Source organism: Staurois parvus, unplaced genomic scaffold (assembly GCF_062004578.1).
Source record: "Staurois parvus isolate SC_StPar_1 unplaced genomic scaffold, SC_StPar_1.0 ptg000903l, whole genome shotgun sequence".
In the NCBI taxonomy this organism is placed as follows: domain Eukaryota; kingdom Metazoa; phylum Chordata; class Amphibia; order Anura; family Ranidae; genus Staurois; species Staurois parvus.
Genome location: NW_028318699.1, coordinates 176,246 through 196,604, shown reverse-complemented (window position 1 = coordinate 196,604; position 20,359 = coordinate 176,246). Strand labels below are relative to the sequence as shown.

The 20,359-nt window shown below is 40.6% G+C and overlaps 1 protein-coding gene across 1 annotated transcript in view; it reads right to left on the bottom strand.

Annotated features, from left to right (window-relative positions):
* The window catches only part of PTPRA (protein tyrosine phosphatase receptor type A), a 139,736-nt gene that overhangs the window by 10,713 nt on the left and 108,664 nt on the right, over positions 1-20,359 (bottom strand). Inside the window, exons 12-19 of the mRNA XM_089656405.1 lie at positions 19,421-19,540; positions 18,177-18,343; positions 15,571-15,706; positions 14,091-14,240; positions 6,319-6,412; positions 3,969-4,045; positions 2,062-2,196; positions 809-934 (exon numbers count right to left, since the gene is read on the bottom strand). Of these exons, the coding sequence (XP_089512531.1) occupies positions 809-934; positions 2,062-2,196; positions 3,969-4,045; positions 6,319-6,412; positions 14,091-14,240; positions 15,571-15,706; positions 18,177-18,343; positions 19,421-19,540 (1,005 nt within the window). The remainder of the gene's footprint in view (positions 1-808; positions 935-2,061; positions 2,197-3,968; positions 4,046-6,318; positions 6,413-14,090; positions 14,241-15,570; positions 15,707-18,176; positions 18,344-19,420; positions 19,541-20,359) is intronic.

Genomic DNA, 20,359 nt, shown 5'->3' with positions numbered 1-20,359 from the left:
TACAATTTCAGTGTGTGGTCATTGCTCATTGACAGATGTCGATTGTGATGCTGCAACCGCTGATCAGTGTACTCTGTGCGGAATGCTATCAGAATACAATTTCAGTGTGTGGTCGTTGCTCATTGACAGATGTCAATTGTGATGCTGCAACTGCTGATCAGTGTACTCTGTGCGGAATGCTGCTATCAGAATACAATTTCAGTGTGTGGTCATTGCTCATTGACAGATGTCGATTGCGATGCTGCAACCGCTGATCAGTGTACTCTGTGCGGAATGCTGCTATCAGAATACAATTTCAGTGTGTGGTCATTGCTCACTGACAGATGTCGATTGTGACGCTGCAACCGCTGATCAGTGTACTCTGTGCGGAATGCTGATATCAGAATACAATATCCTGCCAGGAGGATTTCTCCATCCACCCCATCTGTTTTTTTGTTTTTTGGGAGTTTTTTTGTTCAGTCTGCTGGCCAAACAAAAAAATGAATCATCGAATCAGCCAGCTTTCTATTCAGTACAGAACAGGAATTTGAACATTAGATCCTCAAAAGCCTTTCCAATTCAGTTGTTTTGTGCTTGAGGGCAATCAGCTTATCTCTTGTTAGAAAGTCTATGCCAGGTCTAGGCAACCTCGGCTCTCCAGCTGTGGTAAGACTACAAATCCCATCATCCCTCTGTCTCTGGGAGTCTGGAACTGTTGGTGTCTTGCAGTTCCACAACAGCTAAAGTGCCCAGACTGCCTATCCTGGTCTATAGAAAGATCTGAAAAGTTGCATTCTTTGTGCCAAGATGTGACCTCAGATGTCCTCACCCTGGTGTTGGTGACCAGAAGATCTCTCACTGTGTAGCTCTCACACTCCTCTTCTTTCTTCAGCTCTATGGTAATATCGCCAAAAGACATGGTCCCTTCTGGTGGCCAATACTGCGCACATTTTTCCTGAAAAGAATTAAGTGAAGATGTATTTATCAACTACTGGAGGGGAATGGGGCATTTTGCAGTGGTACAAGGGTCTCCCTGCTTATTCAAGCAAGCTTGTACTCATCCATTCATATACATTGGGCAGAATAGTAGTACAGCGGTAAAGCTGCACCCTGGGACACCAATTATTTTGCACCATAACTTACAAACAGGCTAATATTTTAAATAAAAATGTCTCAATTTATGAGAAAACTACCTTTTTAGAGGCTGACATCATAGCTTTAACTGAGAAAAAGACAGGACACCCAGAGGAGGTATCAAGCAAGAGGTTCCGTCATTTCAGCTCATTTGGAAGAACTGCAACTCCCATCTGTTGTAAACAGGAGGGAATGTGGGTGTGGGCATCTCCCCTCCATCTCGTGGCCCTAATGTGGTATGTTACTACTGCCCATAAAAACAAAAAACATTTGTCCAGAGGAAAAAACCTAAAGAACATTGTTTTTGGCCAATTTGCACAGAACAAAATGTACATGCAGGTTGGCTGGGCTAATGTCTGTGTTAATTGTTTTTACAAACAGACCCCTTTGGGAAAAATTTAGGTCCCCAGGCTGCCTCTGCTATCTGCTTGGGCTGTGTATATCTCAGAATGTAACAAAAATGGAAATGGACGCACCACACCACTGCATTCCAAAAAGTATCCAACACATTTTGGGGATGCAAGGACACAGGGGATCCAAAAACAAGGATATCGCCAAAATGGCTACTTTTTGGATTGTCCTCCTGACTTCTTTTTTTCTTTAAAGTTGTATCTGGACCTCTTAGAAGTGGTGTGTCACTTCAATTTCCTTTTCTGTTACATTGCACTACAAAGCAAAGGAGACCCTGGAGATCCTCTGGGGTGAAGAAGCCGCCTGGCCGGGATCCAGATTATTTACATCAACATCATTACTGAAGGATAGCAATACAAATAAGAATCTTACAGGTCCAGAGCTACATTCCAACTCTCCTCAATTATATCTTGGGGTGGGCTGCGTGTATAACAGTGTGATATATATATATAATATATATTTGTATTAAGCCGCCTGCCTGGAGTTCAGCCTGGCTGTGCACACACGGATAGACCAGTTACCATCTGACAATATTACCTGCCCCCTCTCCTCCAGTTCTGTTAACATGACAATCGAACACGACTTCCACTCCCAGATCATCCGCCAGAAATCTTCCATCGTGTGCCGTAATGGCCCCTGACTGGCAATGTATGAGTCCTTTTGTCGATAACCCTGCATGACAAAGGAACAACGTTCTAGCATTAGATGTTAGAAATGGTGTCTTCCAGAGTAATGGCACATCCACTTACAAACTGGCCTGAAGAAGAGCCCCTGCATTAATCAATAGCAAAATCAAAAAAAAAAAGGAGAAACTGCTGACATTTCCACTGCAAGCTTCTTATGGCAGGAAATGTACCTGGGTAACCATAGCCTACGAGGACAACAAACAAAATACCTGCGGATTCATAAAATATTGACTACCTGGCAACCAGGCAAATGCTGAAAAACACTTTGGTAGGGGGTATGTAATTTATATTATAGAGTAGCTAAAGAGTGCAGGAGTCAAGAATATAAAATTTACTTGGAATGCAGTGGCCAGGAGTATGAAATGTAACATGAGCACTAAATATACATAGTGCAGGGGCCAGGAGTATGAAATGTAACATGAGCACTAAATATACATAGTGCAGGGGCCAGGAGTATGAAATGTAACATGAGCACTAAATATACATAGTGCAGGGGTCAGGAGTATGAAATGTAACATGAGCACTAAATATACATAGTGCAGGGGCCAGGAGTATGAAATGTAACATGAGTACTAAATATACATAGTGCAGGGGTCAGGGGTATGAAATGTAACATGAACACTAAATATACATAGTGCAGGGGTCAGGAGTATGAAATGTAACATGAACTATGAAAATTAAAAATACAGTACAATATACATGCAAGAGTCAGGTACACAAAGCATGAGAGGGCATGAGTACACAACCCACAGTGCATAATGTAGAATGCATGGTTTAGGAGTACACAACCCACAGTGCATAATGTAGAATGCATGGTTTAGGAGTACACAACCCACAGTGCATAATGTAGAATGCAGGGTTCAGGAGTACACAACCCACAGTGCATAATGCAGAATGCAGGGTTCAGGAGTACATAATGCACAGGCCAGTGTACACAGTACAACTAACAAAGTACCATTTCTTCCCAGTACAAATGCTCCCTAATAAAGACCCCCCCCACCCAAATCCCAGGGAGCCGCTCTGCATTTCTTTAGCCAACTGTCAGCTTCCTTGTGGATGGGATTTGAGTGGCTGTTAAGTCACCCAATCATTTCCACAAACATGCATTTTATGCTTACCCCACCACACTGGACTTCCCCTCCCCAATGAACCCCAGGCTCATCTGTTCCTCCTGGGGGCCAGAAAAGCCATGACGAGTGTCAACAGAGGAAGCATACAAGCATATGAACACAAGCATTTTTTTCAGAGCTGGAGAAGCTACTTAGATGAGCAGTCAACCATCTTCATGGCTACAGAACAAGTATCATCTTATACATTCATTATTTGCCTTTAAATAATTTTGTCCCTACCTCACTTCGCAGCTAGGGGATGTAGTTAGTCCCACCCTTTTTCTTCATGCTTTAGCCTCCACTCAGTCCAATGTATAGTATTCTATAGAGCTAGACACTCTATGATTTGTTTACCTAGCTTACATTCACCTCTCGTGATCTCCACAAGCTTTTGGATTAAAACACTTTCTACGATCTGCAAGATGTAATTTGGATCTGGTCACTGCCTGCTAATTCTACCAAGACCGTAAATTACAGCTATCTTGCCACAACAGATCCAGTTATAGATCACACTTGCAGTGCTTAGTTTGGAGAGGCAGAACAAGTCCAGTTAAATGTAAGGATGACTAGCTATACCCCGACTTGGATCAACGAGAATCCTCACATACAAAGTACTATGTGGTTCCTAAGAAATGTAGAATGAACTTACATCGATAAAAGAGGCGTTTACATAGTCTGTATTCTCCTCTCCTCTTTTCACAGGAATAATGACTCTGTTAAATTCATCTGCAGGAGAAAAAGGAAAGAAAAACATTAAATCTGAACTGCAGCCTTCCCTTCAATCAGGCATGGTTATAGAGGCTTCACTCCTCTACTGAATTTATTTACTCCGATTTCACTGCACACAGAGCTTCTCACAGTGTGCATTAGCAGCTGCAGCAAGTCAGACAAAGCCAGCCTGATATCTGGGCTGGAGAACATCCAGCATCATCTAGCCATTTCCTCCCCAGCCTTTTATTGTCCCTGACCCACAGCTTTTATTAGATTTCAGTTCTGCCAATCATGGATGGTCAGCATCGCATGTAGGCATTACCACAGCTTTCAAGAAGCTATGTACAGCACCCTGCTAGCCCCTCCCAACAGCCATAATCAACCTGCACTGCATGGAGAAGCACAGAGAGCCTGTGTACCTGGGTTTAAAATGTATGCACTGAAAACCGATTGGTTGTATTTAATAATTTCATTCACATTGGATATAGGGGAGAGAAGAACTACAAAGAAAGATAAAATATAAGCAGATAAACATCTTTGACCAGTGTGCTTTGAGATGACAGCACCTCCTACTGGTGTATTTTATTTTCTGCAATTCTTACAGAGCACAAGGAAAAAAAAAAAAAAATGACTGACCTTACATATGCAGCCGGGGTGTGATGTCTGTGCCACTACAAAACTGCCCGACTACTGCTAGCATAGCAGACGTGGCTCCTATTTACAGAGCAATGTGATCTATAAACCTCCTCACTCTGCAGATAGGTCATGTACATAAGATATCCTATACATCTGCAGGCCTACCAGCAGCCGCAGCTTTATACAGTTGGCTCAAAAGTTTGCATACCCTGGCAGAACTCATGAAATGTTGGCATTTGTATTGAAAATAGGACTGATTATGCCAAAAAAAACTGTCTTTTATTTAAGAATAGTTATCATATAAGGCCATTTATTATCACATAGTTCTTTGGTCCCTTTTCAAATCCTAACAGAAATCACCCAAATGACCCTGACCAAAAGTTTCCATCCCCTGTAATGGTTGGCCTTGGTACAGACACAATGTAACACATACAGGTTACAATGGAAAGATCGGTTAATTTCCCACATCTGTGGCTTTTTAAATTGTATTTAGTGTCCATGTATAAATAGTCAATGCGTTTATTAGCTCTCATATGGATGCACTGAGCAGATTAGATACTGAGCCATGGGAGCCATGGGGAGCAGAACACAACTGTCAAAAGACCTGCATAACAAGGTAATGGAACTTTAAAAAAGATGGAAAGAGGTAAAAAAAAAAAAAGATGTCCAAAGCCTTGAATATTCCAGTCAGTACTGTTCAATCACTTATAAAGAAGTGGAAAATATAGGGATCTCTTGATACCAAGCCAAGGTCAGGTAGACCAAGAAAACTTGCAGCCAAAACTGCCACAAGAATTGTTCAGGATACAAAGAAAACCCCACATATAACTTCAGGAGAAAAAACAGGCTGCTCTGGAAAAAGTGCTTTGAAGAGCACAATACAACAATACTTAAACAAAAATGAGCTGCATGGTCGAGTTGGCAGAAAGAAGCCTTTACTGTGTCAATGCCACAAAAAAAAAGTACAGAAAGGCCTGTCAAGGTGTTGTTGGGTATATTGTACCTGGGCTTCTTTGTGGCATTGGCAAAATAAATCAGTGTCATGTGGAATCTTTAGCAGGAGAACCTGTGAGGAGTATGGATTTCCTCTACAGGTTTTTTTTTTCTCCAGGAGCTCCAGTTTTCTCCCACAATCCAATAATATACTAACAGGTTAATGGACATTAAAGCAATATTAAACCAAAAAACAAACATTATATGGCAGCTTACCAACTCATAGATGTGATGGCTAACATTTTTATTTTTCAAGGCTTTCTTCTATTTTCATCTGGTGATCCAGACAGTAAGTTGGTTTTTCAAAAGAACAAGTTCTCTTATAGATACATCAGTTACAGGGATGAGACAAACCAATTACCACTTACAGGGGTGACTGCAAAAATCAGCTTTTATTTATTTATGGAAAACATTTATCCCAAAAGGAAAAAAAAATTGTTGTAGCTTCTTATAGTGTGAGCTGGACTTTGGCTTCAGTTTGTTGGTGTATTTAAATCTGCTAGTACATCTAACACTCCCCTTCCCCCAGGCTGGTAATGTTGCGGTCCAAATGTTTCCCTATTGGTACAATCAACTCTGCAAGGTGCTGCACAGCACAGAGGGACACTAAACAAACAACTAAAACAAGCCACGTGAAAAAAGGAAAAAAAAAATCTTACATGGAATGATCTGCAGGACTCGGTTTTTCTTCATGTTGGCTGGCAGATTTCCCGTCCTCATTTTGTCATTCTGAATTTTAATAGATGTTAGTTTCTGAAAGGAGAAACAGGCAGTTCTTATGTTACACACAGATTCAGCTGCTCCGAATAGAATGGATACAAGACTGATTTATCAAAACCTGAGCCTTCAGTAGACAGTATGGCAGCATAATCATGGCACAAGCAGCGACTGCAGCTGGATAAACCAATAAACCGTATTACTGTAACAGTCACTAGGTGTTTAACCTTTACCTTTCCTAAAGCCATAAACAATGACACTAAATGGAAAAATGTTTGTTGACACTTGACTATGACGCCTTTATGAGCTGGTTGGACATCCCATTCTAAAACCATGGGCACTAATATGGGGCTGGTCCTCCTTTGCATCTAATACAATACCTCCACTCTTCAGGGAAGGTTTCCTACAAGATCAAGGATTGTGTCCATGGGTATTTGTGCCCATTCAGCCAATAGAACATTTGTGAGGTCAGATATTGAGGTTGCATGAGAAGACCTGGTTTGTAATTGACGTTTCAATTCACCCCAAAGGTGTTCAATAGGGGTGAGCATAGCAAGGTCTGTCCAGGCCACTCAAGATCCTCCACTCCAAACCGATCAAACTAGGTCTTTACTGAGCGGACCTTGTTCCCCGAGGGCTGGAACAGAAAAGGGCCTCCCCCAAACCATTGTCACATGGTTGGGTGCACAACGGTCTAAACATTTGGCCTTATAATGTAATAATATCCACATGCTTTGGAATGACCAGGCCATTTTTTGCAATAGGGCACTGCGCTACTTTAACTATTGCGCAGTAATGCAACACCATACCCAAACAAAATTTTATATCTTTTTCTTTTTCACACAAATAGAGCATTCTTTTGGTGGCATTTTATCACCACTGAGTTTTTATTTTTAACCTCTTCCCAACCGCGCTATAGCAGAAAAACTGCTACAGCACGGTTGTATAGTTCTGGGAGGGCGTCCATGGACGTCCTCCCAGAACACGCCCCCAGCGGCGTGCTCCTGGCACCGCCAGTGATCGCTGTGTCCTACAGACACAGCTGATCACATTGGCCTTTTACCACGTAATCAGCTGTCCCCGATTACACAGATCACCGGGTAAATACAGTTGCCGGTTACCGGCTGCACTTTCCTCACACTGTCACAGCGTAAGGAAAGTACTGCTGATAACCGGCAATTGTCAGAGAAGAGATCGGCACTGATGATCAGTGCCAAGCAGTGCTGCCCACCTGTTCCCAGCAGTGTCGCCCACCTGTGCCGCCAGTCAGAGAAGCATCATCAATGCCAGCTCATCAGTGCCGCCTATCTATGCCTCCTATCAGTGCCACCTCATCAATGCCCATCAGTGCAGCCTCATCAACGCACATCAGTGAAGGAGAAAAATTACCTGTTTGCAGAATTTTATAATAAAAACAAAGAAAAACTTTTTTTTTGTTTGCTTTTTTTGTTTATAGCGCAAAAAATAAAACACCCAGAGGCGATTAAATACCACCAAAAGAAAGTTCTATTTGTGTGGCATAAAAGTTAAAAATGTCATATGGGTACCACGCAGTTGTCATTCAAAGTGTGACAGCGCTGAAAGCTGAAAATTGGCCTGGGCAGGAAGGGGGTATAAGTGCCTGGTAGGCAAGTATTTAATTATGTAAACAAAAAAAAAATATATATTTTTTTTTTACTTTCTGCAATAAAACATTCATTAAAAATTTTTTTTTAAAAATCATATTTCTATATAAACTTAGGCCAAAATGTATTCTGTTACGTATCTGGTAAGAAAAAAATCCCCATAACTGAATATGGATTGGGTTGCATGAAAGTTATAGTGTCTACAAACTATGGAATATATACTAGAATTTTTTTTATATATACAGTGGGGCAAAAAAGTATTTAGTCAGCCACCAATTGTGCAAGTTCTCCCACTTAAAAAGATGAGAGAGGCCTGTAATTGGCATCATAGGTAGACCTCAACTATGAGAGACAAAATGAGAAAACAAATCCAGACAATCACATTGGCTGATTTGGAAAGAAATTATTTGCAAATTATGGTGGAAAATAAGTATTTGGTCACCTACAAACAAGCAAGATTTCTGGCTCTCACAGACCTGTACCTTCTTCTTTAAGAGGCTCCTCTGTCCTGCACTCATTACCTGTATCAATGGCACCTGTTTGAACTTGTTATCAGTATAAAAGACACCTGTCCACAACCTCAAACAGTCACACTCCAAACTCCACTATGGTGAAGACCAAAGAGCTGTCGAAGGACACCAGAAACAAAATTGTAGACCTGCACCAGGCTGGGAAGACTGAATCTGCAATAGGCAACCAGCTTGGTGTGAACAAATCAACTGTGGGAGCAATAATTAGAAAATGGAAGACATACAAGACCACTGATAATCTCCCTTGATCTGGGGCTCCTCGCAAGATCTCACCCTGTGGGGTCAAAATGATCACAAGAACGGTGAGCAAAAATCCCAGGACCACACGGGGGGACCTAGTGAATGACCTGCAGAGAGCTGGGACCAACGTAACAAAGGCTACCATCAGTAACACACTCGCCGCCAGGGACTCAGATCCTGCAGTGCCAGACGTGTCCCCCTGCTTAAGCCAGTACATGTCCGGGCCCGTCTGAAGTTTGCTAGAGAGCATTTGGATGATCCAGAAGAGGATTCGGAGAATGTCATATGGTCAGATGAAACCAAAATAGAACTGTTTGGTAGAAACACAACTCGTCGTGTTTGGAGGAGAGAGAATGCTGAGTTGCATCCGAAGAACACCATACCTATTGTGAAGCATGGGGGTGGCAACATCATACTTTGGGGCTGTTTCTCCGCAAAGGGACCAGGACAACTGATCCATGTACAGGAAAGAATGAATTGGGCCATGTATCCTGAGATTTTGAGTGCAAACCTCCTTCCATCAGCAAGGGCATTGAAGATGAAACGTGGCTGGGTCTTCCAACATGACAATGATCTCAAACATACCGCCCGGGCAACGAAGGAGTGGCTTCGTAAGAAGCATTTCAAGGTCCTGGAGTGGCCTAGCCAGTCTCCAGATCTCAACCCCATAGAAAACCTTTGGAGGGAGTTGAAAGTCCGTGTTGCCCAGCGACATCCCCAAAACATCACTGCTCTAGAGGAGATCTGCATGGAGGAATGGGCCAACATACCAGCAACAGTGTGTGCCAACCTTGTGAAGACTTACAGGAAACGTTTGACCTCTGTCATTGCCAACAAAGGATATATAACAAAGTATTGAGATGAACTTTTGATATTGACCAAATACTTATTTTCCACCATAATTTGCAAATAAATTCTTTCCAAATCAGCCAATGTGATTGTCTGGATTTTTTTTCTCATTTTCTCTCTCATAGTTGAGGTCTACCTATGATGCCAATTACAGGCCTCTCTCATCTTTTTAAGTGGGAGAACCTGCACAATTGGTGGCTGACTAAATACTTTTTTGCCCATATATATATATATATATATATATATATATATTTATTAATATTAGTAATGGCGGCGATCAGCAACTTTTAGCAGGACTGTGAAAGTGAAGCGGGCAATCTGACACTAACTGACGCTTTGTGGGAACTGACTGACACAAACACAGTGATCAGTGCTAAAAGTATATAATATAAAAGATGCGGCGCTATAACACAAGTAATGAAAATTATCCAAGGTGTCAATATAGTGATCATAGCCAGGTGGGAAGAAGACATCATTTATTCCCGCGACTGGCCTGAGTTATATTTTTATAGAAGGTACATTGATGATATTCTATTAATTTGGAAAGGGGACGAGCAGGCACTTATTAACTTTTTTATTACTTTGAATAATAATACACAAAATATTAAATTGACTTATGAATATAGCACAGTGAGTATCAACTTTTTAGATTTAACATTAATAAATTATGAAGGGTCCATCATTACTAAATCTTTTTTTAAGCAAACGGACCGTAATGGCTATATTCCGGTTGATAGCTGCCACCATCCGGCATGGCTCTCTAACATTCCTAAGGGCCAGTTTTTGAGGATCCGTCGTAACTGTACAAATCTTGAAACGTATTTTGCCCAAGCAGATATATTAAAAGAGAGATTCATCGAAAAAGGTTATGATGAATCCTCACTCACATGCACTTTAACATCGGTTGCTAATATGAATAGAGATTTGATGTTTAGTAATAATATGGGACAGCAATCTGCTAAAGTTTGTCCGTTTGTCACAACTTTTTCGTCCCAGTATAAGTGTGTCACAAAAATTATTAGGAATAATTGGAAAATTCTTATGGCAGACCCAATGCTCACAAAAATCTTACCATCTAGACCGGAAATTACATTTAGAAGAGCCATTTCTTTGAGAAATAGAATAGCGCCTAATGTAATTAACCCTCCTTCTAAGATCCAGCTTTTTAATGGCTTAGTGGGTTTCTTTCCATGTAACAAATGCGTTATCTGCACTTGTAGTAGCCATAGAAAAAGGAGAATTGATCAATTTGCCTCTACTTCTACTAATAAGCAATATGACATTAGGAGTTTTATATCATGTAATACTAGATATGTGGTATATTTACTCCAATGTCCGTGTTCTAAACAATATATAGGCCGCACTACAAGAAGGTTGCGAGACCGTCTAAGGGAACACGTATATAATATAAAACGTGGATTTAAGGAACACTCTCTTTCAAAGCATTATAGGCTTTGCCATAATAGAGACCCATCATCGCTCAAATTTACAGCCATAGATGTTGTACATCACCATTGGAGGGGTATTAATAAGAAAAAAGCTGTTTCCCAACTGGAGACAAAGTGGATATTTGAGATGGGATCTATGTATCCCAGAGGGTTAAACGTTGATATAGATATCAACTGTTTTATAGATAATAGCTGAAATTTTGAATTATGTTTTTTATCTCCAGCTTTATCTCCACTTTTTATCTCCATTTTTATCTCCATTTTTATCTCCATTTTTATCTCCATTTTTATCTCCATTTTTATCTCCATTTTTATCTCCATTTTTCCTATTCGTATAGATTTAAAGACTTCTATGTTCCCTCTGTGTACCTTTTATATTTTATCTTTTGATTTTTCACATATACATATGTACGCACATATGTATATGTATGGTTTTTTGGTCATTGTGATTTTTAATATTTTTAATATTTTAATATTTTTAATATTTTTAGTATTCTTTATATTTTGATATACATCTTTACATAACTATATAGAGTATTTTAGGATATTATGCATACTTTGGTTACAATTTTATTAAAGATTCACATTCTTAATGCATATACCATGACATGTATTGAATATTAATTATAGTTTTAAGATGTGTTATGAAGTTATTATTGAGTTTATTTATATTTAATGTTGTTTATAATGTGTATGTCATCGACATCACCAAGATTTACCTACAATGAGATTATTCTCTATGTCTTGATGAGGAGCTTATAATACTACATATATTCCAAATTGATCTCGCACATGCGCAGTGGTTCGTCTGCGACGGCATTTATTTATTACTTATTTGCATTTATATTGACGGACTTTAGAGTTCAGGAAGCTCTGGCACCGCTTATTGAAGTTTTATGTAAACCTTTGGGGTATTTTCCTTATGTTTATTGTAAGTTTCCCTGGTGATTCAGTGACACTCACAGACGATTGTAAAAATGGCGCCCGCGCATGTGAGATCATATCGGTCTCCGGCAATATGGCGCCTGATATGGAGACATATCTCTCATGAAAAATGGCGCGGTCGTAATGCGCATGCGCCATTTACGGTTTATAATGGACGCTGTTAAACAAGGACGCTGAAGCTTATTCCCTTTTTGATGATGTGCGGTTAGCACGAAACGCGTCAGAGTAGGAGTTACAGCGTCATTATCTTCTTGCCGCCGGCACCATGGAGGTCCCGGCGGCCATCTTTTAATCCACCTCATGGTCAGTGTTTGTTTTGTTCATTTATCCTCACCCATGTATACTGCTTAGAATAAAATCTTTTAAACGGTATTACGCTATTGGTCTCCTTTCTTTGTGGCCCTTGGTGAGTCACATATCACCTGTAGAGCCATCTTTGAGAGAGACTGTGGATTATCAGCAACATCCAGCGGGTGGAGGAATATCTGGTTTGACCTGACCTTAAAGAGCTACCAGTGGATCTTTCAGAGATAATTTATCTCTAAATGCGCAGTTACGCTGTGCATCTGGTGAGTGCACAGCCTTATCCTTTTCACGTTCACCGCATGGAATCAGCACTTTGAAGGAGAGAAATTACCACAAAGACTGTTTTTGCACTGCATGTTACTCTGCTTACTGTTCAGGATCACATTAGTCACCTATGATTACTATATTGACACCTTGGATAATTTTCATTACTTGTGTTATAGCGCCGCATGTTTTATATTATATGCTTTTGTAAGGTTTATTGGTATCCTTTTTGATGCTGTGGCTGCTTTAGTTTTATAGCGCTCGCAACTTCTTTTACAAGTGCTAAAAGTATACACTGTTACTGTATTAATGACCCTGGCTGGGAGGAGGTTAACCTCTAGTGCAATCAAGGGGTTAACTGTGTGCCTAGCAGTTACTTAAAAATGGTGCTCATGCGCTTGTGGATGTGCAATACATTACAATATAGTAAAAAACCAAAAATAAAGCTATTGCAGCAGTCCCAAAAAAATGTGCAATAGTGCAAGTGCACTTCCTGAAGACGATCTTTGATCGAAAAGCGTTGAGGTCTGATGACGCAATTTCCGCTGACGTGACTTGTGGCGTATAGAACGCACGCCATTCCGAGGAGCGCTTAATCCAGTGGCTTCCACACACACAAATAAGGCTGAGTACATCAGGTGCAAAGGAACTTTGGCAAAGGAACTTTATTTGTGAGTGATATTCTATATACTTATTTTACAATAAAATACAATACGGTTTTACAATATGGGATTCCCCTTTCTGCTCTTTTTGTGATATGTCCATCCCGAAATTGCAGTGATCTGGAGAGAACCAACTTCATTGGGGAATGCCCCACAAGTCTTGTATACCACTCTAGAAATAGATGGTCATCGGCTAAGGGTGAGTTCTAGTCCATGTAGGCCACTTTTGAGTACTGTGGAGCACTTTGAATTAATTGATCAAGATGAGCACTTCATCCAAGTTGGAATATAAGCACAGGCACTTATTTCACAATTTGGGACTTTAATAATGGTAAATTATGTTGTAAACAATTGAGATGGTGTAATGTTTGAGTCATATGTACAGTTTAGATGCGAGGTCCGTATATATTTTTATTATGTTATATAACTGTGCCTAGCAAGCATCAATGTGTTGGGGCTTTTAATAAGGGACGTGACTGTTTTTATCCCCTGCTTTGCAGGGAAACAAAAACTGGCACATCCCCACTGTCAGTAGAGAGCTCTGTGTTGTTTACCAACACAGATTTTTCTCCTGCCCTCTCCTGTCACTCGCTCCATCGATCGGCAGGTGCCAGCCATAAATCATTGCCTGGGACCGAGCGATCGGCATATGCTGGGGCCAATGATAGCGCATGCGACCACTACGCAGAAATGCAAACTTATGTATATATACACACATGTGATTCTTCACAGGTGGCCTACACAGTAGCAGTAAAACTACAGTGCGTAGTCGGCAAGTGCATTTGATACATAGTTTACCACCCCCCAATGTCTCAGCAGAAGCTTCATAATGCTTTTGGTCTCACCTTGAACTCCTCTTCTAGGCCGTTGCTGTTGGTCCCGGGGATTTTGTTGTACAGCTTCTGTAGGTGAGTTTCCAGAGACGTGACTTCTAGCTCTGTGTCCCCATACAGATAATGTTCCAGCAGTGCTTGATAAATAAAGACGTACTGCATCTAAACAAAACACACAATCAGGAACACGTTAAACACACTATAGTAGAACTCCGCCCCCCCAAGACCCGTACAATACTGTACAGTTAGGACCTGGGAAAATCCTGGGGAAGGTGTGTGCATCAAGAAAACACAAAAAGCTTTGGTATTGGAAATGTCTAAGAGCAGTGCTGTATTTTCTTTCTTTATGCACTATACTTAAAGGGTAACTCCACTTTTGTTTAAGAAAAAAAAAATCCCCAAAAGCTGTGTACATTGCATTTGAAGGAAAAGAGATTTAATCTCCAAACACGGAAAGGTTCCTTCACAGTGAGAGCTGTGAAAATGTGGAATAAACTTTCTCAAGACTTGGTTCTGGCCAGCCCAGTGGATTGCTTTAAAAAAGTCCTGGATTCTTTCTTGGATACACAGAATATAATTGGATACTAACATTTATAGCTAAAGTTGATCCAGGGAATATCCGATTGCCTCTCGGGGGATCAGGAAGGAATTTTTTCCCCTACAGGAGCAAATTGGATCATGCTTTGCTGGTTTTTTTTTGCCTTCCTCTGGATTAACTGTGGGTATAGGATTATAACTTTTTTTTTTTTGTGGTTGAACTGGATGGACTTTTGTCTTTTTTCAGCCAGACTAACTATGTAACTATGCAGAGACTTGACCAAACTTTGTTACAGATTCTTACCTTTTGTTTTTCTGAAGAAATAGCTTCATGTTTCTCTGTGGGCATGTGCAAAGTGAAATTGAATGACTAATTATTAATCAGCTGCTGCACTTATGGGGTTTTAATGAGGAAAGTGGCAGAGTCTGCATCCTTCGGACGTGGTATCCCTTTGGGAGCAACTCACCAAAAATGACATTTTTGTTTCAAAGGATGCCCAAAATCTGCCTTGTATCTTAGTGCAGACTGGAGAAATCAGTGAGCCAATCACACTAGCAGGAAATGACATTTCTGGGAGGGGATCTGTATACCATCTGTATACAGAACACCTCCAGGATGCCATATTGCATTTTACAGAAAATTACAGTGTGCCTTGCATAGCAATTGTATGGTAGAATATTTTTTTTTTAATTTGCTATTTTTTCACTATGAAAAGTGGAATTTTTAATTCTAAAAAATACAGTTGAGTTTATTTATATTGCAAATAAACATTGCATGTTTCATGTTCATGTATACTGGGCTAACCTTTGCTGATCTGCTACAAAAGAAAAAAAAAAAAAAAGAAGGGTAGTAATCTGTGGGTGCTATAAATTAGGGGCTTGCTTGTACAAGTAGCCAAAGCAAATCACACTGTTGATATATTGTATATTTACAGCATCAGTTGTGAACACTTACATCTGTTTGTACCATCTGACAGCGCTGAGCCCGGATCCGACTCACGAACCCATAAACATCTACTTTTTTCTCTGCATTCATCATATCCAACATGGCATCTATGACTATGAAGGTTCCCGTCCGACCTACACCGGCACTGAGGAGCAAGCAAAGTATGGTACATAAGCTTTTTTAACTAAAAGTGAAATTAAGGCCAAAAGCAAATATGACACAATGTAGTATGTCAATATGTATTTTTGTATCTATGAGTCCCCCTGTAACCATCCTATTACCTGTTGATCCTGCTCAGAAATACACTGTTTGCACTTCCTGTATTTGGGTGACAACATTGTTTGTTCTGCAGTAAAATCACTGCAGTGTTGTCACCCAGTGGACAGTCTAGTTTTAAACTGACTTTAGATCAGAACCAAATCCATACTCTTGGTTATGCGCTTGGGGGCTAAGAATATGCATGCATCATACATACTAGGGGGGTACATCTGGGGGAATCAATGGTGGAGAAGGATCTGGGAGTTCTGGTAGATCACAAGCTTAATAGTGGCATGCGATGCTAAGCTGCAGTTTCTAAAGCGAGCAAAATCATCTCTTGTATTAAAAGAGGTATAGACTCCAGAGAGAGATATCATATTACCCCGGTACTAATTATTAGTAAGACCTCCACTGGAATATGCAGTCCAGCTTTGGGCACCAATTCACAAAAAGAACATTGGGGAACTGGAGAAAGTACAGAGAAGGGCAACCAAACTGATAAGAGGCATGGAGGAGCCTTCCTCTGGATCAACTGTGGGTGTAGGATTATAACTTTTTTTTTTTGTTCAACTAGATGGAATTTTGTCTTTGTACAGCCAGACTATGTAACTCTGTCACCAAAGCATTTGCCATAATGGCAGATTTACCTACCAGGGGCAACCTTTCAAAAAGCGCTGACATGTTGGCACTTTAAGGCCCCTTTCACATGGGGCAGACTCCATTCTGATCAGCAGGGGATCTGTGGGCTGATTCTCTGCTGACCAAGGAGAAGAGCGGGCAGACGACAGGTCTGTTTCTGCTCAGTTTCTGCAGAGTGGACAGGGACAGACCCCATTCTTCTCTTTGGGCAGTCAGGAATAAATGGACTCCTCAGTCCATTTACACCCGACTACCCTCTGATCAGATCTGCCTAAATGAACTATCCCCTTCCATTTATTTAATTATTTTTAGTGGACCAGATTGGATCCTGAGGTGGGCGGGTGTAAATGGACACAGGTCTGTTTACACCCGCTTGTCCATAGGAATGCAGGGACCTTCCGATGAGGTCCGCCTGAACGACTGACCCGCAAAGATCGCCCGTGCGTGCGCTGGAGTTACATTGTCCTGCATCGGCTCCATCCTTGGCTTGAATATCCCCCTTCCCCTCCACTGACATGAAGATTGTGGAGGGGAAGGAAGGAGATCCTTTACACAGACATTGTCACTTTGCCTTTAAAGTGAAAGTATCTTTCAATAATACGTGTCATTTTGGATACTTTGGTAGCTATGGCAGGCAGTATCATTGCTTTGCTCCGTAAAGGTTGTGGGGTATTTTTCGCCATTAACACACCAAGCAGTCACTAATAACTTAACCCCTTCACGCCTACGGGTAAAACAAATGTTCATAACGAAGCACAATTTTGCAATGTTGACATATGTCAGTAAAACTGTACATATCATCACAACTACTTTGTACATCCAGGTAAATTATACCTTGTTTTTTTCAGGACAAATTGGGCTTTCATTTGGTGGTAAATGGTAATGGATATCTCTCGATATTTTTTTTTTATCAAATGAAAACTGACCCAAAATAGTAAAAAAAAAAGAAAAACAAATTTTATTTAGCTGTGTGTTTCTTGTTACTACTATAAACTACCACCAAAGAACAACCCAAAAAATATTTTCCAGCTCTTGACAATTGCAGTGATACCATATATGTGTGTCATTTGTTGTTTGTACCCGTAGTACAGCCCAGAAACAGTAGTGTGCATTTTGTTTTTTGTTTACCTAAAACACACTCATACTAATAACAATTTTTTTTTTTTTTATTTAAATCCTGACCTTTGACCCTGACCTTGACCCAAGCACTTACCCTGGCAATTAACTAGATCAAACCTTGATCTAGGTATTTTTTAATATTTATTTTATTACATTTTTTAAACAAACTTTTTTTTTTACCTCCTCTATGCCAGGAGTTAGAGAGATGCAATGTATCTCTCCCCTCCATTCATAGAGAGAAAAAACCCAAGGGGGCTGGGCTGTACAGTGACTGATCACTGTGATAGCCAATCAGAGGCTATCACAGCGATCATGTGACCTGGAATCGGAGGTCCCGGACGTTAGAATGGGACCCAGGGCTCTCAGTGACACCCCGTTCTTTCTGCTGGGAGTGCGCTGTGAAGCACGCTCCGAGCACAAAGACAGGTACACAAATATGCGACCCCACAGAAAACAGCCCAGTTCTGTGAGACCGTATATTTGTGTGATGTCGGCGTCAAGGGGATAAACTGTAACCGTGTCACCCTAGAAAGTCATATTGTTACAACAAAAACACCCTCCAATCAATAGACATCCAGCCATGTATTTTACAAACTCACCTGCAATGTACAACAATAGCGCCGGCATACTGTGGATTACAGGCTTTAACCTTCTTTAGAAACTTTAGCATCCCAATAGGAGTAAAAGGCACCCCAAAATCAGGCCAACTGGTGAAATGGAACTGCGTAACAAGGCGCTGCGGCTTCTTATTTGTAACGTCACCAACCTGAGATGAGAAATCGTAAAGTAATTATAAGGTTACCAACTCCTGCCATCAGTGGAAGGGACTTGTGACTGCCAGCCCTATAGGTACCTATACAATAAAGGGGGGCACAATCGTTCAATATGTAGCCTGCACCTAGCGGACTATGAAGGCGGTTACTGCAGACCTCTACTTAGGTTGGTTGTTGGATTCCATGCTGACCTAAAGGCTTCATTACTTTTTTTTTTGCTACATGTATGCTGATCAAGAATTCCGTTTCCCTTGGAAAGGGACAGCAGGTTTACTTTAAAGGCATTATAAAGCTTCCTACCTGCACTTTGTATTTTTCACTTGTATAGGATGTGCATTGGTCATGTACAGTAGCTGCATGGCGTCATTTGTGCATGCACAGCCTGTAGTAAAGTAAATCTTCACATTCCAAATTCAGCCATTTCTCTTTGTGTTTAAACAAGAGGCATAAAGCATGGCACTGCACAGGTTAATGGATGACCTCTCTAGAGTCTAAGAACTGACACTTCCTGTGAAGAAACTACATATCCCACAATCCCTGGGTCTCTCAGCCTGGTGCTCTGCAGGTGAGAGTCAAATAATAATTAGATCTGACACAGCCACAATCAAGCCAAAGCAATAAACAGACAGATCACCTTGCTGAAAGAGGTTGTATTTCCATCGCATTATCACGGCCACATTTGTGATGCAACACAGACGAAATAGCTAGGCATGGACTGAACGATGTGTGACCCAGAACAAGAAGTTGACTAGTCCCTTTAGTGAATAGGGACAAGCCAGGTGAATGAATATATGAACATAGAGGAATCGATCAGCCATGACACTACAAACTGCAGCCACAACTTGTGAGTCCATCATTACAAGGTAAGACCAACAAACACCGCAAGGAGTATAACTACACTAATACCTAGTTAAAACAAGAGAAACATTTGAAAGCGTACAATGCCTTTAAGTAAAACATACTAAATGGGCAGGACTTTCCAGTCTATTTTATCATCATTCATTGGTTGCTTTTAGAAAAGCTGTTCCAATCTTTTTGAACAGTGGTTAGTCATAGTAGCCGTCTAATACCTGCTGGATGCAGAATTTGCGTATGGTGTAATCCACTAAGACGGTCATATCCTCCACCGATACACGGATATTTCCATACGTCCAGCAACCCTGGTCAGGCCAATACTGAGCACATTTACACTGCAGAGGGGCAAAAAATAAACTGCTTAGAAAAAAAAAACATCATACATCCACAATTCTTTTTATTCAAGTAGTAAATAAATAATAAATTAAAAAAATAAATGAATAAAAAGGCAGACCTGTTTTTTTCAGCCATCGCTTTTCTGTGTGTATGCTTTTTGCCCACATTTCAGTTTACCTGCATTTCAGTTTTATTACAATAATAACAGCAAAGAGATTTCTGATTGGTTGCTGTAGATGATTATGAATTTGAAAACAGCAACTTGTTTACGGGCTCCTTCACACCATACATGCATTAAAACTGATGGAAACTGGCATGCAGATTTCACTTGCAGAGACATCAGTTTTCATGCGTGCTTCAATGAGTTTCATATCCACTGCAGATTCCTGTGCAGAAAAAAATCTGCACGTGATACTAGTATTGTGGTGTGAACAGGCACATAAAGTACAATTGATTTTTGTGCCCGTGCAGAACACATGCAGAAAAATTGATGTCTCTGCACCATGGTGTGAACGAGGCCAAACTGCCTGAATAATATAGAATCAGTCTTTTATTGAACTTTCAGAAGGATTGTGCTGACCATAGGAACCATATTGTTCCTCCAGTATTCCCAGTTCAAGTGTATCTTAAGCCTTTTTTTTTTTATATAGTTTTGCATGCAGCGTGGAAATGTTGGAACCCCTGCCTGGTTTTTACCGCTGCAACAAGGATATTTGATATATAGTAGCTAGAGTATAATAAAGTCATTGCTGGTCAGACAAGCAAGAGGTCACAGGCTGTTGGTAGTTAGGGATCCTGGTTAGAGGCAAGCAAAGTCA